Source organism: Cuculus canorus, chromosome 1 (genome assembly GCF_017976375.1).
Source record: "Cuculus canorus isolate bCucCan1 chromosome 1, bCucCan1.pri, whole genome shotgun sequence".
Classification (NCBI taxonomy): domain Eukaryota; kingdom Metazoa; phylum Chordata; class Aves; order Cuculiformes; family Cuculidae; genus Cuculus; species Cuculus canorus.
In genome coordinates, this window is record NC_071401.1 from 28,304,770 (window position 1) to 28,331,975 (window position 27,206).

At 36.4% G+C, this 27,206-nt stretch overlaps 1 protein-coding gene across 2 annotated transcripts in view; it reads left to right on the forward strand.

Annotated features, from left to right (window-relative positions):
- INTS6 (integrator complex subunit 6) overlaps positions 1 to 27,206 on the forward strand; it is a 45,863-nt gene that overhangs the window by 14,130 nt on the left and 4,527 nt on the right. The window contains exons 4-17 of one of the 2 annotated variants that reach the window (XM_054067913.1): positions 6,968 to 7,057; positions 14,736 to 14,919; positions 15,896 to 16,021; positions 16,877 to 17,031; positions 19,828 to 19,980; positions 20,115 to 20,247; positions 20,749 to 20,843; positions 21,245 to 21,355; positions 22,943 to 23,158; positions 23,267 to 23,393; positions 24,611 to 24,753; positions 25,061 to 25,295; positions 25,975 to 26,346; positions 26,821 to 26,914. In XM_054067913.1, coding sequence (XP_053923888.1) covers positions 6,968 to 7,057; positions 14,736 to 14,919; positions 15,896 to 16,021; positions 16,877 to 17,031; positions 19,828 to 19,980; positions 20,115 to 20,247; positions 20,749 to 20,843; positions 21,245 to 21,355; positions 22,943 to 23,158; positions 23,267 to 23,393; positions 24,611 to 24,753; positions 25,061 to 25,295; positions 25,975 to 26,346; positions 26,821 to 26,914 — 2,234 coding nt within the window. The remainder of the gene's footprint in view (positions 1 to 6,967; positions 7,058 to 14,735; positions 14,920 to 15,895; positions 16,022 to 16,876; positions 17,032 to 19,827; positions 19,981 to 20,114; positions 20,248 to 20,748; positions 20,844 to 21,244; positions 21,356 to 22,942; positions 23,159 to 23,266; positions 23,394 to 24,610; positions 24,754 to 25,060; positions 25,296 to 25,974; positions 26,347 to 26,820; positions 26,915 to 27,206) is intronic. The other variant, XM_054067922.1, reaches the window with a different exon arrangement.

Sequence of the window (27,206 nt, forward strand, 5' to 3'; positions counted from 1 at the left end):
TTTATGGTACTTGGGACAATGTAGGAATAGACTTAGACCGAAAACCTGTTACTGTCGTAAGCTTTTCTGATAGCAGTCATTTTCCCCTTAGGATGTGGAACTTCCTTCTTTTGAGTGTAGTAAAGAGCTCTTTCAAATTACTTTTAGCAGGTGATTAATTTACCTGTGTTATTCCTGAAAACTGTCTTTGCAGGTGAGGTAGTATTCCCACCTCACTCACATGAAGGGGAGGTAGAATATAAGTCCATCTTGGATGCTACAGGAAGAGCTAAGAGGTTTTAGTGTTATAATAGAGAATGTGTCAGTACTGCAGAAGTTTGTGGTCTAGAGTTAATAGTAAGAATCCTCCTGCAGTCCTTTCAGAACAATACTGTGCATTTTTTCCTGGTGGTAGTGTGATTCCTGGGATAGAGTTTTAAGTTGTTTCATAAGATTCCAATTGGTGACCCATCTGGTGTCCCTCTTTCCCTTGATGCCTGATAAATGGCAGATTTCTGGTTTATTTTAAAATTTCTTCTGTGACCTGAAAACTTCATAACAGCCTTCAAGACATAACCCGTGTAAAACTCAGAACTGGATAGGATATCTTTCATTGAACTTTCTTCTGAGGCATCTGAAAGTGATCTTGAAATACATCTGCTCTAGAAATAACCTGATCATCTGTTAGTAAGGTGGAATTGCTACCACCGCAAAATTGTATTATCTGACTAATCAACAGTATTAAGGGAATGTAACAAAATCTTAGAGATGGCAAAACAAAGTTAGCAACTTTCTGCATGAAGCCTGGCTTGTCAGACATCTTAGTCCTGCACAGAGTTCCAGTATGTTCTTCAGGTCTTGGTCATTTAGATTGAAATCACAGAAGTCTGACAATTGTGTTTCCTGTTTGTGGAGTCAGTTTCCATTCTAAACCAGACATAACAAACAAATAGGGTTTCAAAGCTTTTCTTATCATGCAGGTTCAGTCACTTGGATAAAAACCATGATGCAGTTCAAAGGTACTATACTTTTCAGTCTGTCCATAGATTCGTGAAGCTCTTGTGACATCCTGTGAGGAGTCAGATTTATCAAAGCAAGCAGTCTCGTAGAAAACAAGTGTTCTTAGTGCTCTTCCTCCCACTCTGCCCTAGCATATATTTCCTTCTGTTCTAGTAGATCAGAGTTTCATAGTGTGTTTGTGCTAAATATTAAATAACGCAGCACGGCTTCATCTGGGAAGGCTTCTGTTTAGAGGCACTTTGCTTCTTGGCAAACAATAGGAATAAATTTACTAATCCGGTGAAGTCAAAAGGATGTTCATTCCTGAGTGCTGTAGTACGTACATTTATGTGCGTGAATATGGTGCATGTTTGCCTACATTTGAAAAAGATCTGAAAGGTTAAGTAGAGTTTGTAAAGAGTTAATATTGCCTATGATGAATTCATTCAAGTGCTACTGTGATGCCAGTGTGCTGAACCGTGTTTGTGACTTGCAAGTAATAATGTGAATGCATAAAATAAGTGATTCTGTAGGTATCTACAACATTATGGCTTAGTTCTGCAGGCATAATAGAAAATAGACAAAGTTGCTAAAAATGGGTGGGACAGGAAGTTGCACAAGATGCTACAGTTCTTGTGTAGCTGACTGTGAGAGCACAGAGCAGCTGTTAAATACCTCTGTATTTGAGAGATACTGTTCTGAATTGAGCAATAATGGGGAAAGTGTAATACATGTTAAATGAGTGCTTTAGAAATTTAAATGATTTTGCTAAAGCATAACTGAAGTTCCTAAGATGGAAAACAAATTAAATCTATGATAGATTTGGATGGTCTTTTTTAGTTTACTGCAATTAATGCTCAATGTTTCGGTATTTATTAAGCTGTTCTCAGTTTAAAGAAAATACCTTTAAAGCTAAGAGTTTTGCTGTTATTCTGACTTAGGTTTCATTTTAAACTATTGTTTTTGAACAATGGTTGCTCACAGATTCTCATGAGCATTTGTAAGAATCTTGACCTTTTAAATTCTAAAAAGCCATCATTGAATTGAAAAAACTAATAGTGCGCTTTGTATTTCCTGATCAGATGACTAAATTTACTGGCAGTAGGGATGATACTTCTACAAATGAAAAGGCTCTGCTGAGATAATGATGGATGTGCAATACAAATTGTTAATTTTTGTAATTTACTAATAAAGTGTACCTTTTAGACATTTGATTGTGATCTGAAAATGAGTCTTTCCCCAGTGATTAGCAATGTGTTCTGTTAAATATGCACTTTTTTCAGACTTTATTTATTTTCAACCTCTAGCCTTTCTTGGGCATGATGTTTTTGTACTAACTACTAAATACTTATTCCTTTTAATAGTAGTTGCCTGTCAAAACTGTAATTTTGTTTCTGACTTGGTGTTTCTTGGTCATTCCTACCTCAGCTATTTCTTAAGTATTTCAACTCTTCTGACTGAAATTAATATCTTAAATGTGTGCATTGAGGTAACAGTAGTCTTAAATCAATTTCTCTAGATGCATGTTTAATATTGTGTACTTGCACATCTAAAGGTTGGCTCTTCAATTGCTTCACTTGTATACTCTGAAGAAGGGGAAAAAAAAAAGAAAGGTAATCTATGAATGTATTGAGTCATGCTGAAAGTGGTGGCTAAGCTTATTTGACTATGAAAGTGAATTCTTAGTTTTGAGAGTCTTACCCAGACCACAGTGTGGCTTGATAATTTTCTAACTTTCTGGCTTGATCTGAGGCTCCCTCTGAGAGCATCACCCAAGCTGGGGTGAGCTGACTGTGCTTCTTACTGTGACCCCATGTGAACTGTGTGGAGCTCAGTGGTGCTTGCAGTTCTATTTGTTTTGTATTATCTGAGCACAAGAACTACTTCAACTGGAGAGTGAAGAAAGGGCGACCAATGTAATTAGATGCTTTGTGATTTGGAAGAAATAGTTGTGAAGCTGTCAAATTGTTCAAAAGAATGTGTTGTGTAACAGATAAGTTAGTTTTCTGGCTTTGAATCTCTTGCTTATTCTGTTTTAGCTCAGCAAGCTTGAAAGAATGCCCTGGTATTGATGCTGATTTTTAAATAACTTTCTTACCAAACGAGTTGTGTGGGTTATTTTTTCTCCTTTGTGCATATCTGCCCTTGAAAATGCAGATTGTAAGTGAATGTGAAAGCCCTCTCGTACTGCTTTCAACTCTTACTGGTTGAACAGGGTGATCAGTCATTAAAACTCTAGGTACGTCTTCCTTTGTAACTGTTTTCATCACTGCTGGGAACCTTCAGTGGGGATAAGCGTATTATTGAAAAGAATTTGTGGTCTGGTGGCTCTAGCAGTTATTTGGACTCAAAAGGGGATATCAAATGAGCCAGTTTGTCTACATGACGTAATTAGTTCAAGTCCCCTTGGGAGCTGTTTGCCATTGAATTTTCAGCTAGGGAAATAAGTAATATTTGTTTTCCAGAATACTTCTTTATAAGCAAATCTATTTAAGAAGTGTTTAGAATGAAACTTGAAAGTACTTCTCAATTTACTGTAGTCTGAGTAGTAGGTTGGGACTCAAACTGTCACAGTTTAAATATAGCAGTTAACATTTTGAAGTGCAGAAACTTAATTGACTATCAGTGGTTATAACCTGTCTGAAAGCAGATAACACAGGAACAAAAATTTCTTTGCTTGTATGCTTGTTAGAATAGGCCTATATAATGGTAGCTTAAACTGCGATCGATGCCCTTATGTTTCTCAGCGTATTGCCACTGAGGCAAACTTGATCTTTACCCTACTTACTCTAGGAACTCAGGATTTCACACTTTCTATCTTTGATTTTGCTGTGTAGGAGTGTAAGATGCTAAAATTAGCTGCTGGATTATTTTTACTTTTGAAATGCACCAAACCTCATGGTGGTTAGTTAGTTGTCAGAATATGTTGTAAGCAGGTTGCTTATTTACACTTTTGTATGCTGAGTGGATTTCCAGTGCATTTCAGCATACCTGTAAGCTGCTAAAGAGCTGGTAATGTATGCCCTGTCACTCCATTTCATTGTGTAACCAAAATAGTTGAGCTGTGCTGAATTGATTTCATATACATTTGCAGGCAATGGTATTGCTAAGTATTTTGAAGAATATAGTATTTCCAAGATGTGTAAATTCATAGTTTTTTATTTTAGTAGTACATTTCTGAAACAATGATAGCAAACAAGTTGGTTAGATTAAAATGAAGTTCTGGAACAGTGATGGAAAAAACTGCGGCAGTTTATTTTAAACTGATGAGTGTAAGTCTCCTGAAGTGTCATTTTGTCAGATTTACTAAAACATCTCTTGAAATTTGAAAGCTTACATGAATAAGAGGGGTTTTGGAGAGGATACCTGACTGAATAGTGGTTTTATATGCCTTTGTATAGCTGAAGTGAGGAGTAGGGTCAGAAGAGTCAGTGGTGTTCTTTTAAGAATTGATAACATCGAAATTTTTAGTCAAAATTAGTAACCCTCAATAATAGACATTTTAGCTGAAATTCTTCCTTGATATACTGTTTCAGCACCTTTAGGTGGAATATAGATACTCATTTCATGTTTCTAAATTGCATGGAGCTGTGACCTAACTGCAACTAAGTGAACTTGGCTCTGTTCACTTTTTCAGATAATTCAGTTGTGAATTGTGTGATCTGTGACTTGATTTCATAAATTCCTTCCAGACAGGATAATATTTATAGCTGTATTGAACTCAAGATTACTGTATTTTCACATACAGCTAGTGAAGAAGAGACTTCAAGGGGAAACTTTCCCTTATTAAGCAGATGATACATTTGGAAGTTTCAGTTACTTTGTTACTGGAGTCAGAGGTTCTCAAATCAGTTGTTACTCTGGCTACAAATAAGAGTTATTCTGGTAAAAAGAGATTCTTGTTTTTGTGAATATATTGGTATGAGTTGATTCTTGACTTAGTATGTTGAAGATCATCCATTGTACAGGTCAGGTGCTTGTGGAGTTATAAAAGATATACTGAGGATGAGTCACTTCTCAGACACTTTTCCCAGGGGTGCTCGAGGTTAGAATCTCTTGTTTTCTTCTTTATAATTTCATAATTATTCTGAGCCCAAAATGTTAAATTTAAGACTTAAATTTTAGATGAGTGAAATTGAGAGATTAAAGTTGAGGTACACAGGCTTTTAAGATAATATCATCTGGATAAGCGACATTGTCAGAAACTAAATTTTTAATATTTGTAGTTCAGGTTGGATCAGAAAATTGGCCTAAAGACTATTGCTTATGACATTTGTAATCTAAAATGTTATTTTAATTAATTGTCTTTTTTTTTGCAATAATTGATTATCAGTAGGCTTAAAGTATTTTATGTTCATTATTCATGAGAACAGTATCTTTTTCCTCTAGTTAGAAACCCTACTTTCAATATTATTTCAGTGCAACATAGTTAGCTTCCAGCTGATACTTTGTGGTTGTGGTGAGCTGCTAGTTGACAGAATAGCATACACTAACTGTTCTTCAGAATTAAATAAGGCTGAATAGTCTTAGGAAATTATTTTAATTAAAACTGAGTCTATTTTGAGAGTCATTAAATTCTTGTGACTAATTCTTTAAATTGGATTATGACCTAGCTTAGCTATTGTGGGAGAGATTGATGTTCACTGTTTAACTTAATTTTTGCATATTTTCTGTCTGTAGTAATGTTGTTTTAAAAGAAAATGTAAGTCTTCACAGGGGTTTGAGAAAATGTTGAGCAAATATCCTCTTAATTTTTCCTGTTGACATATATAGTAAATTGATCGCTGTAAATGTGGTGTTGCCACTTCAAACTGAACACCCTGGACCAAATATATTTAAAATTGTTAGGTGATATTTCTGTTCTAAGCATGCAATCAGAAGAGAATATAAAGATATTAAATGGGTTCTAAAAAAAGGGATTTTAAAGGTCTTTTTGTTAAAATGTTTTATTTCACTCTCCATATTTTTAGAGTAAATTATAAGCATGCATAAGATTGTTTCTGTTTCTAAGCAGAACTAGATGTGGATCTGGCTGTATTTTTCTTAAGTTTTCTGAAGAAAAGCAAGGTCTTAAGCTTGATTATAGAAGCAGAGTAGGACCCACTAAACAAAAACTTGTATTGGCTTTTATCCAGACTGTCTTTAACCTTGACTAGAGTGGAATGTGCTTCATAGGCTTGGGGTTGACATGTGCATGGACTTCTTTGGGATCCTCTTTTTCAGCAGGGATAGAAGGTTCCTAGTATGCTAGTAGTAGGAACAGGAAGCGCTAATAACAAATCAATTTTTTTTTGTTACAGCTAAACTAGTTGAATGTTGTGGTGGCATCACAGAATGTCTTGCCCTGTGTATGTCTTTCTATTTGCATAGAAAGTTCATCTGTTTTTCAAGTGTTGTTTTCTGGAGTCTTGCATGTATGGTTGGACCACCTTGATCAAAATATAGCTGTTAGCATTCGTCAGTTTTCCTTAATACATAGTATTAGTTCTTAACCCAGGGATCGTGATCACAAGGTACTATGCAAATGCTGTAATTGGTCACACTTTAGCCGGGGAGACTTTCACTTTTAACATGGTTTCCCAAATTTGATCTTGGCCCTTTCCTCATCTTTCCTTTAGCAATTAAATCATGCATAAAATCAATCCTAGAATAAGGGGAATTGGAAATATCTCAGGTTTGAAGAGACAGTTGCTCCTCTAAATAGTTGCTTGTTAGAATACTGCAATACATGTTGTTCGTGAAGTTGTATGTTAAGCATTTTTGCAATGTTTGTGTATGCATTTGTTGAATAAATACATAAAGTATCTAGCTTTGTGTCCTAACAGTAAGAGACTAAGAAACCCTTAGCACTGTACTACATAGTACATGAGAATAAATATCTTCGACTCGTCATTTTATCACTCACTATTGGTGTCTGTTTAATGAATGAACAGAAACTTAATGAATTTGTCGCAGCATTTTAAATGAATTTGCTTTTTTCCCCTCTTAGGGACGGAACCCCTTTTTTCTGGAGCCAGCAATAATTATAACAGTTACTGATGGAAGTAAATTAACTACTACCAGTGGGATACAGGAAGAGGTAAGATCTGACTTCTGTTTACAATGATGTGTACTAAACATTGTGTTAGAATACTTTTTACAGTAGCAACATAAATGACTCCAAAGTTTGTTCATTAGTAGCTTAAACTTACATGTTTTTTCCTTTATGTGATAGCACTACAAAAATCTGAATAGTCTTTTTTCCTTGTCATGTCACAGAAGCATGTAGTACAGCTGTTTGGTAGACTCAGTTCACTATTTCTATTCAGTGACTTCATGGCTTTTCAAATGGTTAGTGGAAGAAATTGATTTCTTTAAAGCATTTGTTTTTAACTGCTCTAGATATAAGTTCTTTACATATAGGCCCAAGTTAATGGGGTGGTTTCCCAAAGGATATGGCCGTTAGGGAATAGATGAAATACATCTTTCACACTGGGCTCTTGAAGTGATTATAATCAAATCAGTAGTGTACTTACAACCCAAGATGAGAGCTGAAGAAATGTATTTCAAATTAAATCTGTAGAACAGTTTAAAACACAAGATTTCAATATACTGGAATACCTGCTGAGACATCTGGCAAAATCAGAGCTGTAGTGTATGCAGAGGCACTGAACCATTTTAACGTACTGGCCATTTGGGATTTTTTCTTAAGGTGATGGAAGAGGTCAGTAGGATGGGGTTTGTCTGACCAGCTCTGTGCGATTCTATGCAGTAGTAAAGAAACCAAATAAAAAAAAATCCTTAAGCTCATTCCCTTTTCAGGGGAAACCTTGGTATTTAAAGGTCCGCCCTAAAGCTTAAGGTAAACATTTGACTATACAGATTATCATACATTGCTGTTTGTTAGTTACTCAAATTTCTGCTGATACTCTTATATCACATTTTAACAGCACTTACAGAGGTCTGTATGGAAAGTGATTGGTTGAGTGTTTTTGTAATGTATCTGACTTAGAAATTCGGTGGACTGCTAATGAATAGTCATAGCCAGTAACTGAAAGGAAATGCCTGGATCCATGATACCAAGTAGTTGCCTGCATAAAACCTTGTTTTCATAATTCTTTTGTACCTTATAAGCTATTTTCAGCTTAAGCCAATGATTGATTTGGTGTGGTCCAAAATACAGTGTAGAATAGCAGCCTCACATTTACAGTGATTGTCAGTGAGTAAGTGTTAATTAAACAGTGGGTAGTGCGATGCTTTTGGAGCCTTCTAAACATTTAGTGCTGTTAGCAGTAGACTATGGGTTTGGTTTTTTTAAAGGCTAATTGGGTAATCACTTAGCTGTATAAATCCTTTTTTACTTAGAGGAAAAGCAACTTCTCTGCTGTCAGATAACCAACTTGTAAAATCTGAGATTGACATCCTGTAGTGAGGGCACAGAGATACTTAGGGGGTGAAGCATATGACTTATGGCTGTTGGCTGAGAACTGGTTTTCTTCAGCCTTTAGAAGAGAAGCCTGTGAGGTGGAATGTCTTACTATGGTCTATAACAGCTTAATGGAGGAGGGAGCTTGACTCTTCTTGGGGTGCACAGGGCTGAAATGGGAAGCAACAGCTGCAAATTGTACCTTGAATTTTGATTAGATACCAAGAAAAAAAAATAACTCTGCGTGGTGGAAGACTGGCATAGGTTGTCCAGTGATCGTGAGATCTGTTATTGGAAGTGGTCAAAACTGAGTCCGATGAGGCCTTGAGCTGTCATAAGGCTCTGAATTGTGTAACCTTCACATGTCCCATCTAATATACACAGTTCTATGAATCTACATTCCATTTCCTTTAGTCTTGTTCATTATCCAGAACGATTTAGGTAAAAAAAGCTCTATTGGCTGTCATGAGCTCTTTTTCTCACAGCAAGTTATTTTTTTTATAACCAACAAGTTTTTTGTGCTCGTTTTTCCTTCAAATGAGGGTACAGCTTTTTCTTTAGTCTTCACAAGATGATACATAGGCAACCATTTAGTCACACATTCTCATCTTCAAATTGTTATAACTTGTGTTGAGAAAATGGGTTTTTCCCATTGCTGATGGCTGATTTAATCTTTTGTATTTAGGCTTGGCTTTTGAGTGGTGCTGCACTGGCAAGTGTGTGCTGTGCCCAGAGTTCTAGTATCATGATTGTGACACTGGGCCAAATTCAGCACTTATGATTTGATGATTGTTTAACTACATTCTAGAGATGCAGAATCTAATCCATTAATGATGGTGGAGTAATGATTTCTTGGTAAATGAGAATTTAAAGGCATTGCCTTCTGTAGGAACTCAAAATAACCACTACTTTTACTTCCTGCAAGACAAAATACAAGTTTGAGTGCTCTTTCATATGTACTTACAGGGTATGTATTTCATGCCCAGCAATGGCTGTGATTTTTCTCTTTTTTGCTGTAGCTGTATGAGTAGGAACATTCTTAATGTTATCAAAAAGCAGGGGAACAAAGCATCCAAGGGTGCTTCTGTCTTTCAGGGGTGATCCTTTGCATTTATCAACATGTGTCTTATTGATCAGAAATTTTTCTTAGTGTACCTTGAGCGTCCTTTACAATTCTCTCTCAAGCTTCCTCTCTCATATGCAGAAAGGAAGCAGAATTAATACACTAACACCACCCTGGATATAACGGAAGTCTGTTGTTGCTTTTCTGTTCAGTAACAAAGCTTTTTGGTCACTTTAAAATGTCTGTTTGCTCTTTGGGTTTGACTTTGGAGAGGCTTTTCAGAGTTGCTGTTGGAACTTGGTGTCCCACTGGCTGTATCAACAGTGGTTTTGCTTCCTGTGTAAATTTCTTATCATAGACTAAGGCAGCATATTTTTAGTTCTTTTAAAACTTATATACCTTAGAAATGACAGAACTTTGCTTTTGGAAAGCCTGTGAAGTCAGCATGGAGCCAGGAGGCAACTTTTCTCAAAGATCTGTCATTCAGATGAACGTTTGCATTCTTAGCAATGAAATCAGCTTTATCACTTTGGGAACACTGTCATTTGCCCTAGCTTTAGCCAAGCTTAAAGCCTGTTAGATAGCTTATACTGAATTCTTCAGGTGTCCTCTTCCTTTGTGGAATTTAATGTGGATTTTGCAGATAAAGAGCCTTACCTGTTCAGCACTACCTTGTCTCTGATGGTTGAAGATGGAAATGTAGTCTATGCCATTATACCTCTACCAGCACAAGTTAGTAGGATTTTCAGTCCTTTGCCTTCTTGCATTGACTTCTAACACACCAGTGCCAATGTCCTGAAGTGTGCCAGCATCAGTTCCATGTTCAGCATGGTGTATTGATGAGATTCTTCCCTGGATTAACTTGTCCCAGTCATAACTTGAGGAAAGGATGGGCTCATACTTTTGGAATGCCATCATTGATTGGTCTCATGCTATGGACTTGTCATGGGGAGGTGGCTTTCACTTTTGGCCTGGTCCCTCAAATTTGTTTTTAGGCTGTTTCCTGATCTTTCTTTTAGCAAGTATTTAATTGCTTGAGGGTATTTCTTATTCGTCTTTATATTATGAAAGAAAATTTCATACTTCTGTTCCGGAGCTGCTGGGCTATCTTCCCTTGTCTTTTCTCTACATAGCTTCTGTTTTCAGAGCAAGCATTAAACTCCTGCTTCCAAGACTGAAACTGGGTTATTGACCAACTGATACATTATGATGAGCAATGTTGCTGGGCTTCTGTATGTTGCCATTCTTCTCATCTTCCAGTTATAAGAGACTTAAAAGAGAAACTGGTGATTTTTTTTTTTTTACTCCTCATCCCAGAACTGTTTGGTATTGTCACATTGATCGTTCCCATGGCTGATTATCTTGCATCAGTGCTGTAATAACTGTAACAAGTGTCAGTGTCCTGCTTAATTTCAGTAGTAAGCAGGAACTGTAAATGCTCTGTAATATTTTTAATTGTAGTTCCTTCAGCTAAAAATCTTGATTTCTAAACAGATCCTGCAAGAAATGCACCTGACTAGGTGTATGTTGCCATCCTTCTTCATCCATGTTGTTCCTGTTAGAAGCAATTGCAAGGATCACAGCATTTGGCCCTGAGCCCTTGACCTCATGCCGTTATGGATGCTGTGCAACTATCAAGTCAGTGCTAGCATCAGAATGGCCAAGTGCATTGTCGTTGATATGGTATCAGTTGATCTGGTGTCTCTCTGTGATCTTGTTTCCTATGGAAGAACAATCAGACTTTGTTATAACCGCATATGATTTTATTGGAAAAGATAGGAAAACATAATTCTGTTAACTCTTAAGTAGTGTCTCAGTCTGTCAAGGGCTTGTTTTCTCAGCTGACCTTGAATCTTGTGGCCCATCCTTAGTCCTTCAGTCCTCTGAGGGTGGAATGTTGCATTTGCTTGGAATGTTTGTCTTGTCTTTTTATAGATATCAGAACCTTCAAGGAAGGTTCCTTGCCCACAGATTTTTTATTAAAGATTTTTTTGAAGTTGATTGTTTCCGTATGGATATTTTTATTGGCTACCTTATAGTGTAACAACCTTCTATGAGGTTTCCCAGCATGGAGCTGCCTGTAATGACCTGGGTACTAAAGCTTAGCCAGGATTAGTGCTGTCTGTTGTAATATATGAACCTGTGTGTGCAGTCATTGCTAGGAGAGCATTGCACTCTTTCCCCAGCTACTGTGCCACCACAGAGTTCTTTAATCCTGATCTAGCTTTTATTCAGCCTAGGGTCTCTAGGATCTTCTGGTTTTTTTGAGGATCTTAGACTGCGCTGCTTGTTATGATTGCATAAATGAACGTAAAAACTAGGACTCGGAATAAACGAAAGACCTACTCATGAATAATGGGGATCTTAAAGATGTCTTCAGTAACAGGTTGTCCTGCAACTCTTCTTGGTTCTTAAACAGTTTATTGGATTTAAAGGCAGCAAAGGGTGGCATAAGGCAAACGTTGCTCTCTTATTGTAGCATTATGGCATTTCGGAATTGCAGGGTTTGTGTGCTCCTACAAACTAGTGTTGAGTTGAAACAGCTGGATTTAGTACTTAGCTGGGGAGACATTTGTGTGTGATTATATATAGACATGTTGACTATCATTGATGGTAAATAATCTCCCTTTAAATTGTTCAATCTGGTTGCTGAGAAAAAGATAACGTGAAGGATAGAGGAAAAGATATGCATGCCTTCATACTGAAGTCTGCGTAGGGAAAGGGAAAGGAAATGCAAGATGTAAATTTCTAGGCCCCTCTTATTTTCTGCTAAGTAGCAGTTGCTATGATAATACTCCATCAGTTAAAAAAAGTAACTGGAGCCGAGAAGACCAAGTTAACTAATACCTGTGGAGAATGGGGCCTGGTTTAAATCTATAGCTTCTCCAGTGACATGGATGTTAAATTTAACTGGAATTAAGCTGTGAGAAAGCAAGTGAGGACATTTGAATTGATGCTGATGGCTTTGCTTGTCAGTCTTACAGTCCAAAAATGTTTCTGGTAGTAATATGTACATAATGCAGTTGCCTGCTTGTGAGTATAGTTTGGGGTCAATATAACCAACTGAGCCAAAGAAAAGTTTTGTAGTTTGAGAAAAGTGAATTTAGGATAGTGTTGGTTCAAGGCCCAATGGGATACTTACCTATAATTTCATGTATGTTTATGTATGTATGCCTGAAGAAAAACACTGCTGTTACATAGGTATGTTTTGCAGATGAAATGTATTCTTCAGAGCTAGTAAATCTGCTATTCAGTCAGATCCAAGTAGGAAGGTTTGGTGAATGGCATTTCTTAATAAGTCTCAAGTGAGGGTGATGTCGTGCTCACAGCTGAGTCTTCTTACAGTCTAGATTCTAGGCTCTTTCCTAAGAATGTGGCTCTTCTAACTGATTTTCCTTTGACAAGCAGGCATTACTTGTGGTTTGTGTGAAAGACATACATGTGAATCATTAATAAAACAGGTACATAGCTGAGTGCCCTTTGACCAATTTCATGCAAATTATTTGGGGAATATAGTGCCCTTCTCACATGTGCTGTCTGCTGATTGAAAGTATCAGTGAAAGCAGAAATTCAGGAGGAAGAATTGGGTGTGCTGAAAAGTCCACAGATTCTTGCTTGCATGTTATGAGTGGGTTTGTTTGTTGCTGGCTTTGAGTTTGTATCAATAAATGGATTATTTTTCAGACACAAATGTGTTTTTTCACCAATACAAGATGCTTGCAATTATGTAAAAAGAAATAGACGATGTTTCCAATTTGTCAAGTTAACCTCTTAAAACAAGCAAACCCCTATTTTCAGTGGCTTGTTGCATGCTCCTTAACTAACCAATGTGAACTAAAACGAAAGCCAATTTGAGCCCTTTTTGAGGATTTTCATCAAGGTTTGGAACAGACTAGTAGTTTCCTTTGTTAACAGAGTTGAGATTGATAATTGGGATTTTTTTTTTGAATGCTGTGTGAGAAGGGAAGTGCTTGAGAAACTGAGTTTGGTTCGGCTTTTGGGCTTGGCCTTTGGCTGGGTAATGGAACTGTTTGTACCACTTGAGCCCTTGCTTTGGGTACTTTTTTTCCCCTTTGTGGCTGTAGTGCTCCAGGTGAAATGAGGATTTTGCTTGTACTGACAGTGGTATCATTGGCCAGAGATCTATCAAATTTTTGTGAAATTTGTGGTTGTAGGAGTCTGGTCTGTCTGTTCAAGGCTTCTGTAGTTGCATGTTTCAATAAGCTCTTTTCCCCACTAATCTGAGGTCTGGATGCAAGAAGATAATTCTTCTGAACGCCTTGTGCTATCCCTTAGAAGTGAAAACATTTTTTTTTCCTTTCAGTTAACTATTATAAAGCTACCACTAAGGCTTGGGAATTTTAGTTGTTCTGTTAGTGTCTCTGGCTATTGCTGCTAGCAGTTAATGAATACTATCCTGAGCATTGCTGTATCTTTAGTGCAGCATGCTTGAAGCCTGCAACTTGAATCTCTTTACTGTCTTTTCTGGGAATCAAAGCAAAAAGAAATGTTAGTATGTATTGTATGTGCCTGAATGGTATATTTGGTATTTTGGATTAAAACTCCTGCATAGCTCTTCCCAGACAAAGGCAACATAGTGATACATGGCAAGCAGTTCTTCCTTGTATGGGTAGCTATGGCTATTGTTATCCATTACCTAAAAGTGAGAATTAATTTTGCATTTCAGTGTTGATTTTAATCTTAATCTCCGCTTTTCACTTACTGCACAGGCATAAGGGATATATACAAATTCGATAGAATCTGTCTTTTAATTCTGTAACATAACTACATTAGTTTGCTTGTTGAAGCTGAAAAATGATCCTGGCAGCTAAATATTTTTAAGGAACTTTAACCAAGTTATATTTCTTCTGTAGGCTTCTTAACTGAACATTGTTTTCAGTTGTGCTTTTTATCTTGAAGAATGGAGGAATAAATAGAGCTGAGAATGGGCCTGTTCTGCAGAAAATTCTTTGAACAAAAGAACACTGCAGTGAAGCAGTTCTTGCTGCTGAAATTCTAAAGAAAAGAGTATTGATTCTGAAGTTTAGATCAGTTTTAAAGTGTCATTATACCAATATGATTTATAACTTTGTGCATCATGTTGCCTTGAAATGTTTGAAGTGTTAATTAAATGATGGATGCCTGCTTGAAATACATGGTACCTGAGTTGAATTATAGATACCTGTGGAGAGTTTTATATATGTGTTTATACAGATCAAATTGCTGTTACTGTGTAATCTGAATTTTATTTGTAAAGCAGTATATTCACAGATTTAAATTCCTTTTCAGCTCCATTTACCCCTCAATTCCCCTCTACCTGGAAGTGAATTGACTAAGGAACCGTTTCGATGGGATCAGAGGTTATTTGCTTTGGTTCTCCGTTTGCCGGGTATTACAGCACCGGAATCAGAGCAGATGACAGGGGTACCAGTAGATGACTCTGCAATCACTCCTATGTGTGAAGTCACAGGAGGTGAGTGCCCTTGTTTCCTTGGACAAGTGGATACTTTTTCAAAAGAGAATTAATTCATGTTAGCTCTGTTAATGTCACGTGTCATGGAATAAGTTTTTTTTTAAATTTCTGTATCACTTGTAAAACCTCAGAACTCCAATATAACTGTGACACTTACTACATTAAAGCTACAGACCGTTTAATGTAATCTGTCTTGAAAGAATGTGAATCTATCTTTAGCATTTTAAGAGAACTTTTTTTTCTAATGTATCTTTGTATTACAGTTACAAATTCAATGTATTGAATCTGTCCTGCCGTACAGTTTTGCTGAAGTCCTGTCATACTCTAATTTAAAGAAGCCAAAAATTAAGGAAGTGTTTGCTTGGTTTTTTTTTACTTACAGAGCATGCAGAATTTCTGCAATGTAGAATGCATAATCTGCAAAACTGATTTTTCTATCATAATTCATATTTTTAATTTCTTAGGAATTCTATTCCGGATAGAACTCAGACATTATTTTTATAATTTTTTTGTTCAAGCTTTTGATTGCATCACCTGTTAAAAACCAAGTGATCTGATGCACTAGAAGGGATGTGATAGAAAATACACATTTAAACAGCATTCCAACGGGATTTGATTGCACTGATTTCTGACTTGTAGGCTATACTAACAGTGCTTTGACTGAAATTCATGGACAGTTAAGTGTTGATGCCTGTCACAAGGGGGAGCCCACTTACCATAAATGCAACCAAGAATTTGAGTTAAAGTAGTCATTAAGGGGCTAAAACCCAAACATTTCCAATGCAGTGGTTGTAACACTGTCTCTGCTTCACTAGGCTGTCTTGCTGCTTAAACAAAGAGGGAGTGCTCAGGAGAAGCTTTAAATCAGTGATCCATGCATAAATCAATGTGTGTGGTGGGTGAACAGTTTTGAGTGATCCAAGTTAATTAAGGGCAGAAACACTGAACAACCTTAACCTTGGCTGTTTTGTTCTAGGTCGATCATATTGTGTGTGCTCTCCAAGAATGCTGAATCAGTGTCTTGAGTCATTGGTGCAAAAAGTGCAAAGTGGAGTGGTAATAAATTTTGAAAAAGCAGGACCCGATCCCTCTCCAATTGATGGTACTTGAAGTTTTTTTACACTGAGATCCCAAATGGCAAGGGTGGCTATTGATATAATTTGGTGAACCTAATGTAATAGTTGCTGAAACAGAAGGAAAACGTGCTCTTTAAAAGACATAACTACAAAAAGGACCTGCTGTGTGTGAAATCCTGTTGTATTTTTTCAAAGTACTGCCTGTAGCTGCTATACAATGTGTAAAGACTCTATGGTTGATCATCTTACTCAGCTAGTCTTCAGCGCAGTTATTTATGTCAAGCATAGTTAAATGGGTCCATGAGCATTAAGCAGTAGTTTGCAATTGGCTAGAAATGTAAGCGCTTTAGTATGGAAGTGCTGTGGGTTTACACACTTGTCCTTTGCTGTTTAATGTAGTAAAGTGTTAATGAGTTAAAATAGCAAATATGACTATACAGCCTTAACTTCGTCTATTAAATGACTTTGTTAGGTGCCTCTTGGGATGTTACTGGGTAGTGTCTATGGGATTTTTTTAAAATCTTACTTTGCTGCAATAAAAAGTTTGTCCAGCAGTATCAGTTGTATATCACATTTTATATATGGAGATTTGAAGGTTATCTGCTAATAAAAAGGGAGGAGAAAGAAACTAGTTATTGTGAAGGGCTCCAGATGATTGGCTTTCCCAGCTCTGATCCTGTAAACATTGAATGCTTATTTGGTTTCTCATAATTTCTGGGTTTTTGCAGAAATGCTTACTGACAATTATCTGCTATTCTTAGAAATAGTATTAACGGCAGGAAGAGCTTCTCTGGGGGCATAGTTCTTAAACTCTTCACAGTATTTTTTTAATACTCTTTTTGAGTTTTAAGACTGTTTTGACTCAGATTTTTCTTCTCTAGATGGGCAGGTGGATGTATCTAGACCCTTTGGACCTCAGCCTTGGCACAGCTGTCATAGACTTATTTATGTCAGACCAAACCCTAAAACTGGGGTTCCTATAGGTCATTGGCCTGTTCCTGAATCCTTTTGGCCGGATCAAAATTCTCCAACGCTGGTACGTACTGAAGTAAGATAAAACAAAAGGTTTGTGCGTGTGGGAATATTCCAGGATTTCCCATTCACTGATTTTTGTATTTTGAGATAACGTACTTCATTGTAGCAACTGTAAAAGCAGTGTGACTCAAGAATGATTGATTGTAAAACCAGTGTTGCAGTTCTCAGATAAATTACTGATGAGCAAATAATCCTATGGGGTTTACTTATTTATTAACTTTGAAGTGTTAAGAAACATTAAATTTTATTTGTTGACCTAATACATGCATATAGTGTTTGAACTTTGTTAAAATGTCAAACCAGAGGCAGGATGGCACTTCGCTAATAGACTGTCAAACTCTATTGCCTCGCAGATGGTATTAATATGGTAGTAGGATCTTCCCTATTCTGAATCCTTGTGATAGCCCTGTATTCTAGCAGGCAAATATAATTATCTGCTATTGTTCAGTGTGGACATACCTTCAGTTTTCTAAAGTGGAGAAACTCATCTTGTTTTTAAATACCAACCACAGTATTAATTTTATTTCTTCTTCATCATAGAATGTATGCCACTGGGTTTGTTTGGTCTGAGGACTAATCATTCATATAGTATAATGTATTTTTGCATTTCTGCTAGTCTTTGAAAATGATTAAAGTAGAAATAATGCAGTTGTATTGCAGTTGCTGCCTACATTTCATGATGACTTTTGTTGGATTTCTATCTAAAACTATTGTGCTGACTACCAAACTCACTGAATTTCATATATTTTGTCTCTTTTGTTGGAAAAGTGTATTAAGTCCTTTTAGGTTGAAGAGTAATAGAAGTATGATTTTTGTGTTTACAGGTTTGATATCTGGCATTTGTGGCCATGTTCATTGAAGGATATTTATGCCCTTCTGAAATACAAAGCAAGCTAGCATGTATGAGTAGAAGTAAATCTAGAGTCATTTGAAAAAGAAAATGTCATTGTATACTGGATATTAAAAAGCTGCTCTGTAGGAAAACTGCCCTTCATACTTGGAATCCCTGTCAGTGGCATATCTGCCTCTATTCAATGTATAGAGTTGGTACATTTGTCTGCTACTGCAGATCATGATTGAGATGATTAAAATAGATCTTGCCAAGTGAAGAGCTGTTAGAACTAAATCTGCTAAAAACATGAGATTATCTTACTCAAATGGTGGGAAGATGAGAAACTCTTCTCTCGGTTGTGGCATGTATAGCTCCCATAACTGCATAAAGCACTGGATCAGTCTGTGTGCAGCCAAATTCCTGTTGACATCAACTGGAATTCCACATTAAGCCTTCCTTGTGCGAATTCGGGGAGCTAAGTTTGACAGTGTTTAAAGACTTGTATTTCTTTACTGTTCTGAAAATATAGTGTTAAAACTTAGTGTATGTTGTAATGCTTGTCTGTAATTAGACATCCTTCTGTTCTTCCCTGTTATCTGATGAACAGTGGAGTTGTCTAAAATGGTCCTAATCCAACTATTTTGTGTGCTGTAGGTCATGATGCTATCAAGACTTTCTTAAATGTGTATGAAAGTGCTAATAATTATGTTGGCAGAGCAACATGTAAATAAATGGCTGCTCCCGCTGCTCTGAGGTGAAAATAGTTCTGTCCAGCCAGGGGTTATTTAACTTTTCAAGACTTAGTTTTCAGCTTTGTTTGCAGCCTTATTCCTAGCATAACTGCTTCATGGCTTGGTCAAAAATTCCACCACAGCTATTTATTGGAGGCGTCTTATTTGAAGAGAAGTGTAGCTTCTTCAGTTGGTTGAGCCTCCAATTATGTAGACACTTGGACAGTACACCTTTCTTAGAGCGGGGACACTCAAGGCAAGACCAGCTCTCTGAGCAGATAATGTTTGGGTGGCTCATCCTAAAAGGAAGATGCTAGAGCTTATAGATGTAAAAACCTTACTTTCAAGGTGAAATGGAAGGAAGGTCCATGAAAAACCTTGTGTTTTCCTAGTTCATCTTATGTATTTATTAGTTACCTTCTTGTAAAGAGAGTAAATGGAAGGAAGATTCTCAGTTGAGCTCTTCCCCAGATTCTAGTGGACTTGGGGGAAGCTCAGGGTAAGTAGAAGAGCTGATGTTCCCCTCCTGAAAAGGCTTCAGTGGGAGGCATACAGCTCCAGTTTTCATCAGGCACGAAATATCAGCTTTCCCTTTCAGCAAAAGAAATGCCAAATATGTTGCTAACTTGAAAATTGAGGCACAAAAGCCTTTTCCTTGTGATTAATAAAAAGATTAAAATCGAAACACTTAAATTGCTTGAATTGAAATAGTTTTTTTTTTCACAGGCCTAGTTAAAATGTGAGTTCTTAAGTTAGTTGTTTTCTGAATTCATTCTGCTTTTGATGGTTATCATTCAGTTTGAATTTTGTAACTTAAATTTGACAAGAAGGATAAGGGCTGGAGGGAGTCAGCAGGTGCAGAAGTGCAGCACCTGCTTCTGTGGGGAATAAAAATGGGCACCCTCTGAGAGTAATATTAAAGACTTTTTTGTTTGTCCCCACTGGGATTTACTTGCATTTGCAAAGTTGTTGTGAATTTAAATTGCTTACTGTTCTAGACTTCCTAGGTAAAATAATTGGTATTTATTTGGAAAGTAAGATTCCTTCGGATTTTAAGACTGTGCTAGTGTCATGAATGAATTGCTTAGGACTCATTAACAATAAATATGAATACTGTGTTGAAAAGGCTCCTTAAATGTCTGTTTTCAAAGAAGCTGTATTACTTCAGTTGTCATAGCAGAATTGCATTTGAATTGTTGTGCAGGCTTATTAACAGTGGAATGCTTATGTTTAGCCACCTCGCACATCTCATCCTGTGGTGAAATTTTCCTGTACTGACTGTGAACCAATGGTCATTGACAAACTGCCTTTTGATAAATACGAGTTAGAACCTTCACCACTGACCCAGTTTATCTTGGAGAGAAAATCCCCTCAGACCTGCTGGCAGGCAAGTATAGTGCACACTGAACTCAGTTATTTATAGAATGCTGGTTTTAATAGACTTTATTCTGTAACCAAAATAGGATGTTAAGTTTGAGCAGTGTTTTGGATTTATGTACAATATAATATGTTTTATTGCAGGTATACGTGAGCAACAGTGCAAAGTACAGTGAACTTGGTCATCCTTTTGGGTACTTGAAAGCTAGTACAGCACTGAATTGTGTGAATTTATTTGTGATGCCTTACAATTATCCAGTCCTTCTTCCGCTGCTAGGTAAATACTGCCTCATACAAATTTGCTTTTTTAGGCAATTGAAAATTTTGTCTCATCTGAATAGATTACTGCAATTAATACCAGTAATAATCACACCTGTAGAAAGGTAGAATGTTGAGCAATGTATTTGTCATCAGTAACTTGTTTCACTTGTCACCAGTTGGCTGACCTTCATGACTAAGACTCAATGTGTAAGATTTACTTAATCATGGTTCTTTCAGGCATGCTTTGGTCTCACTTTTATTATTTTTAGGACCCGTTTTTCCCAGTTGATTATCTACATTAACAATTCCATTTCACAAGTAACTTATCAGGTTCTGTCTGGCTGCAGCATTAATTTTGTGTGTATACATTTAGTTTAGTTGTATATATGTTCAAGTACATATATTAATTTAAGCATTGAGGAATTGGTGGGTTTTCTGGGAGCTTCTTTAATGAGAAGAAGATGCAAAGCCCTCTAGGCATGCCTTTCATTTTGTCTTTTCTTTTTATAACCATCAGATGATTTGTTTAAAGTACACAAGGCAAAGCCTACATTGAAATGGCGACAGTCTTTTGAAAGCTATTTGAAGACAATGCCTCCTTATTATCTTGGGGTAAGACGACTTAGTTGTAGAATTTTTTTTATTAGGTAACTATGGTTATCTTTCTACTATGTCTGTATTCCCTATTTCAAGTAGAATAAGTATTAAGAGAATAACTGAACTTCATGCATAATGATACAGTTTCCACTGGAGTCCCGTGACAGGCTTGAGACCTGAATGTTATGAAAACTTCGTCATATGCTGTGATGCATATATGAATGATAGCTCTGTTAATAATTGATTCTGTATGAATAGAACAATGCTTTAAAACAAGAACAGAAAATCCAGCCTTGAAAGTATTTGTCTTCTTTTCTAACTTTGAGGACCACAGATTTTATTTAAAATGGATGCAGTTGATGTATGTATACAACACCTATGTTAAAAATGACTATACAATATGTTCCATGTTTCAGCCTTTGAAGAAAGCTGTGAGAATGATGGGAGCACCAAACCTTATAGCTGACAATGTGGAATATGGACTTAGTTACAGTGTCATTTCATATCTCAAAAAGTTGAGTCAGCAGGTAATGTTAAAACAAAAGAACAGTAGAAACTTATTCTAATATGAGGATAATCTTAATACTCAAGTTCTGTGTCTTTGAAGGAAAAAAAAGCAGAAAGATCACGTTAATACATTCCCATAAGCAATTAGGAGAAAAGCATTTTGGTTTTCTGAGTTGAAGGAAAACGTGACATTTAAATATAGACTTTATAGATTTGACTATAAAGATAGATGCGGAGATAGAAATTAAGTTATTTTTCTGTGTTTAAGGAGCGTTTTTACTTGTGCAGACAGTAACATGGTTTTGTAAAACATGTCTTACTCTAGCTATTAAAGGTCTTCTAGCATTTTTTCAGAAGATTTGTACTTTGTGCGTCTGAATCAGAAAATGTCCTTTCTCTGGCTTGTGGAATGAAAGTGTTTAGTAAATCTAAAGTAAATTAATCTAATTCAGAATCTTAAGTAGAGATACAGAGAGAGAAATGGCAAGTGACCTTCTGAAATTGTTTACTGTGTTCAGCATAGTGCCCATAACTTTGACTAGTCTCCTGCACTAGCTAAAGCATTTCTGCCCTGCTACCTCCACTTTTGTTGAACTGTGCATGTTAAGCTTTCTTGTTTGAAATAATGTGCTAACCTTCAAATTTCAAGAAATGGTAGTGCAGGTACTTTTGACTTAGCTAATGAGTTCTTATGAACGAGCTTTCTCTTAGAATGTTTATGTAAATGATTTGAGGAAGCAAACCTCTTGAAGTTCACAGTATTTCTTATTAAAACATAATCATGTCGCTCAGTATTCTGTGAACTAATCTTTTTCAACCTAGACATCTTAGACTCCTAAAATGTAATGACGTGCACTGCAAATAGTACTTAAAGCTCTTCTAACCTCTGAAAGGTTTTGCCAGTAGAGACCCAGTATTCTTAATGAGTACGTATTCAGATTGAGTAGTCTACAAATTTACGTGAAACTGCAAAACCACCATTGGCAGGTGTATTGCTAAATTACTTTTGCTTCTTTGTTCATTTGCATTCTGCCAAAAAGCTGGTGTTTATGAATATGCTTAATTTTACTACAAACCTAACAAGATTAGGGATTAGGCCTGTCTAGTTGAACAGAATAAAGTATCACAATGTATTTCATATTTATTAATGTTCCAATTATTCATACTGAGCTTTTTAGAAGTTAATACTGTTGTGTGACTGATTGCAACTATAGCTGTGGGAGAATTGGTCTTTCAAGAATCAGTGTTGTAACTTATCGTAGAGAACAGTATGTGAGTACAGATAGATTTGCAGAGAATTACTAGTCAAATTATGGCATTTTATGAAAATAAAAGCATTGCATGCATATTGGTGCTTAGATACTGTAACGGGCAGCAGAGGAGAAATATGCAGAAGACTTAGGCACAAACTGTTCGCTATATTTAAAATTGTAGTAAGCATTAAATGGTTATGTATTAAGCACTCCTTAAGCACGCATCCTGGTTATGGTCGTCAGTGTATTAGCACATTGTTGAATCTTTTAGGTAGGAATTTAAAATGATTAAGTCTGACTAATCCTTTTAAGAGCATATTGTCAATTTTATTTATTTATTTATTTCAAATTAAGGCCAAAATAGAGTCCGATAGAGTCATTGGCTCTGTAGGCAAAAAGGTAGCGCAAGAGACTGGAATTAAGGTCAGAAGCAGATCACACAACCTGTCTATGGCACATAGGAACGATTTTCAACATCTGCTACAGGGGATTACTGGGGAAATTCCTCATAGACCTCTAGACCTCAATATGAAGGAGTATGCTGGGTTCCAAATAGCTTTGCTGAATAAGGTAAGCACCACTGTGTGTAATGTTGTTATTTTCAATCTACTTCCATTGAAATGCTAGCTATTGTTTTATACCTGGTATTAATTGGAACTTTATTTACTGGAACCATAGGATTTGAAACCTCAGACTTTTAGAAATGCTTATGACATACCCAGAAGAAATCTTTTGGATCAGTTAACACGAATGAGATCTAATTTACTGAAGAGTACTCGCAAGTTCCTCAAAGGACAAGATGAAGGTCAGATAACAGTTTATTTTTTGCCTACCCACAATATGATTGGTCCCAAAAAAAGACGACTAACAAATAGTGTAGTTCTTTAAAACTTAGTGGATGCTTGGTACTGCTGTTAAACTGCATGGATTTTTGATGTTTTTCCTTAAATTATTGGAAGAAAAAATGTTGAGGATAGACAAGATGCAGATTCGCTACTCTGTCCTCTAGTCCCTGTGAGGAGACTTGGGCTTTTACATAAGATTGTTTGCTGTTTTTTCCCAACTTTGATGTATCTGAGAAAAAAAAAATCACAGGGCAGTTCAAAACTTCACTATCTCTCTCCAATGAAGTGGATTTTGAGCAGTGGAAAAATAGGCTTGTGGACTGGGTGCTGCCAATGTGAATATTTTGCCCTCTAGGCCAAATAGTAGTCTGCTAACTTGTTCCTTTACCTTTCTGTGTCTTCTGGCACTGCTTTATGGCATCTAACAAACAGAAGATGAATTAAGTGGAGAAAATGAGAAGGGCAATGCAAGTGCAAGTGGCACTACTTAGCAGCAGGACTGATGTGACAGACTTTCACTTGCATTTCACTTAGGGAATTAACATCTGTGATTAAGTGATAGTGTAATGTGAAGTGCAGATAATTTGATCTTTGGGGAGGGGAGTAATACATACAAACTAATGTTACTTTTTTTTCCTGCTCTTCCTACTAGCCTATGTTTTGCTTGATCAAAAGTTTGGCAACCTTTTTTGTTTATTGATTCCAGTGGTGAAAAATCACCATTGCTTTAGAAAAATGCAAGACTCAGGTAAATTTTGAGTGGCTGAAATTGGGCAGAGTTATGTCAAAGCTATATGCAGCATGGCATTACTACTTTGGGTTAATGCAGCTTCTGTTTGTAGTAATGTTTTAATTAGTTTGTTGCCAGTCTATTTTCTTATCCATCTACCCTGTTGATATGATATGGAACATGGAAAACTAACATCTATACATGACAGCTATTGCTTATTTCCCTGTCATAATGATAAATACATAAGACACATACTGATTCATTCATTTCCTGCACTCAAAACACGATATTATAAATACCCGTTAGGCAAGAATGATGGTGAGTTTCACACATCTATTTTGTTAATGCCTTTGAAGAAAAGACTGAAAGATGATGTGAAGTGGATAAAGGCTAAATTCTCTTAAGGTGAGCAGTGTCATGTATTAATGAGCTCTTTTGTTACGACAGATCAAGTTCACAGTGTACCTATAGCACAAATGGGAAACTACCAGGAGTATCTAAAACAAATACCTTCTCCACTCCGAGAGCTTGATCCTGACCAACCACGAAGGCTTCATACATTTGGCAATCCATTCAAATTGGACAAAAAGGTGACACTTCTGTATAGCTTTTTAAAAAATTTGCTGGGGTTAGTGTGTGAGCTGCGGATTGGGTAAACACTTTCAAATATCTGGAAAAGTACTGCTTACAGGAAAGCATCTGGGATGTTTTTCTGTCACTAGTATACTGTGAAGGACAGGCTTTATTGGAAAACAGTCTTGTTTGAGAATTGAGTGCGTAATGGTATGTTGTACATAGTTGTATTATACATGGTAAGCTTCATAACATCAAAGCATTTGTTATATTTTTCACCATGTGGTTTTGGCTTCAAGTTTAAGTTCTCCCAATTAATTACAGGGGATGATGATAGATGAAGCAGATGAATTTGTATCAGGACCTCAAAATAAACATAAAAGACCTGGAGAACCAAATATGCAAGGGATTCCAAAAAGGCGACGTTGTATGTCCCCCCTGCTCAGAGGTCGACCGCAAACTCCTCCGATTGTGAATAATCACCTTGGAGGAAAGGGACCACCAACACCAGTTGCACAAGCACAGCCTGACCTTGTTAAACCTATTCCTATTAATAAAAGTAAGTGAATCTTCATCTTTAGAGAGTTTGCTTTTTAATTTATGCAAAAAAACTTCTTTATGTAGAAAATAGTATTGGGTGATTTCCTGGCTATGGCAATCCTATACCTCATTTCTGAAAATGAAGTATTTAAGTGTGCATCTGGCATTAATGACAGAAAGAGTTAACTTACTTCTTCAGACAGAATTTGCTTTCATACTATAGACTGTTTCTCCTGCATTAAATGAGAGACAATGTAAACAGTTGGAAGGATGTTCTACCTTTGTATGAGGATTCAAGTCCTACAAAAGCATTGCAACATGAACTTAGTTCAAATTTTGCTGTAGTGCAGTGACTTCACTTCCCATAGCATGGAGCTGACTCTTCATGCTCACTCTTTAGCACTGAAGCAGTTTGAGTTCAGTTTAATGGGGAAAGACAAGCATTTTACAGGTAGTCCATGTAGTCTTTTGTTGGTAGTCCATGTAGCAATTTCCCTTTTCATATAATGAATATACCTGTAGGCTTTTTAAATCAGTAATTGCCAAGAGATGTAGTCATGTGCTCAGTGTTACAGTAGTCTATACAAGCTGGAGCTTAGCTTTGCAAGACTTTTGAGGACTGAAGTGACTCATTGACTTATATCAGATGAGAACGAATGTGAAACTGGCAAGTGTTATCTTTGGGGTTTTTTTTTCAGCATCAGAAGCAAATAATGAGGTTACAATGGATGATATGGTTGAGAATCATGTTACAGACCCACTTTCATCAGACATTTTCCCAAATACTGTGGGTTCAGAGTTTTCAGTGTCATCTTCTCCATTCAATTCGTTGGATCGACTGGCTGCTCATGCAGAGGATGTAGGCCATGAACATTTAGGGAATAATTTGAATGTTGATGGATTTCTGGAGAATCATGAGGAATCGGTCAGTAAAGAACAAACTACTGAAGAGAACTTGCCAATGTCTTCACCAAGCAAAGGGAAAAAAACAGTGCATTGCAGAAGTTCAAGAGAGATTAATATAGAGTTAAGAGCACAAATTATGAAAGAGATCCGAAAACCGGGAAGGAGTAAGTATACTAAATGTCTCTTTCTGATGATTGGAATGAGAGCTAGATAAAGAATTAATTAGACCACTATTTTAGGAAAACACTGAACTGTGAGACAAAAGTGAAATAAATTTAGAGCTCAAAAGATTTGTTTTAAAGCTTCTGCTAAAAACTTGCTGCATGAGTGATTGAAACATGGCTATGCCTATCAATGTTCATGAAAGTTATGCTTTTTATAGAATTTTTTTTTATAGTTATGCTTTTTTATAGAATTAGCTTGTTAGGTGTTCCAGTAATATCCTAAACTGCAGGATTGTGTTTTTTAATGTTAATGTTCATTAAACAGTAGCTCATTGGTATAAGCTTGGTTGATAGGAGGTGTATTCTACAAGCTTACAAAAGCTGAATGAGCTATGTTGCATTTCACTCAAATCTGTCACAGCTGATATCTTTATAGGGTTTTCTTAAGTATTTGATTTTGCTCTTCTCTTAAAGAGTATGAAAGAATCTTCTTTTTACTGAAGCACGTACAAGGAAGCTTACAAACCCGACTGATATTTTTACAAAATGTTATTAAAGAAGCTTCAAGGTAAGTAATTGAATGAATTTCATCTTATAAAACTGCACCATATACTGCCATACATAACTACCTGACAACGATACAGTTCTGTTTGAAACTTGCCACACAGTGCTTTGCACTGCAAGTAAATAATTCCCTAAAAAAACACATGAGCTTCCTGATGTATGTTGTTAGGACAAACTTAGTTTTTTATCTTAGATTTTGTCTTAGAAGTCTTAGCAGGTGTAACTGCTAAATATCTGTAAATGTAGGTGGACAGAGGTATAGAAAGAGAAAGTAACTTTAGTAAATCATTCAGGTT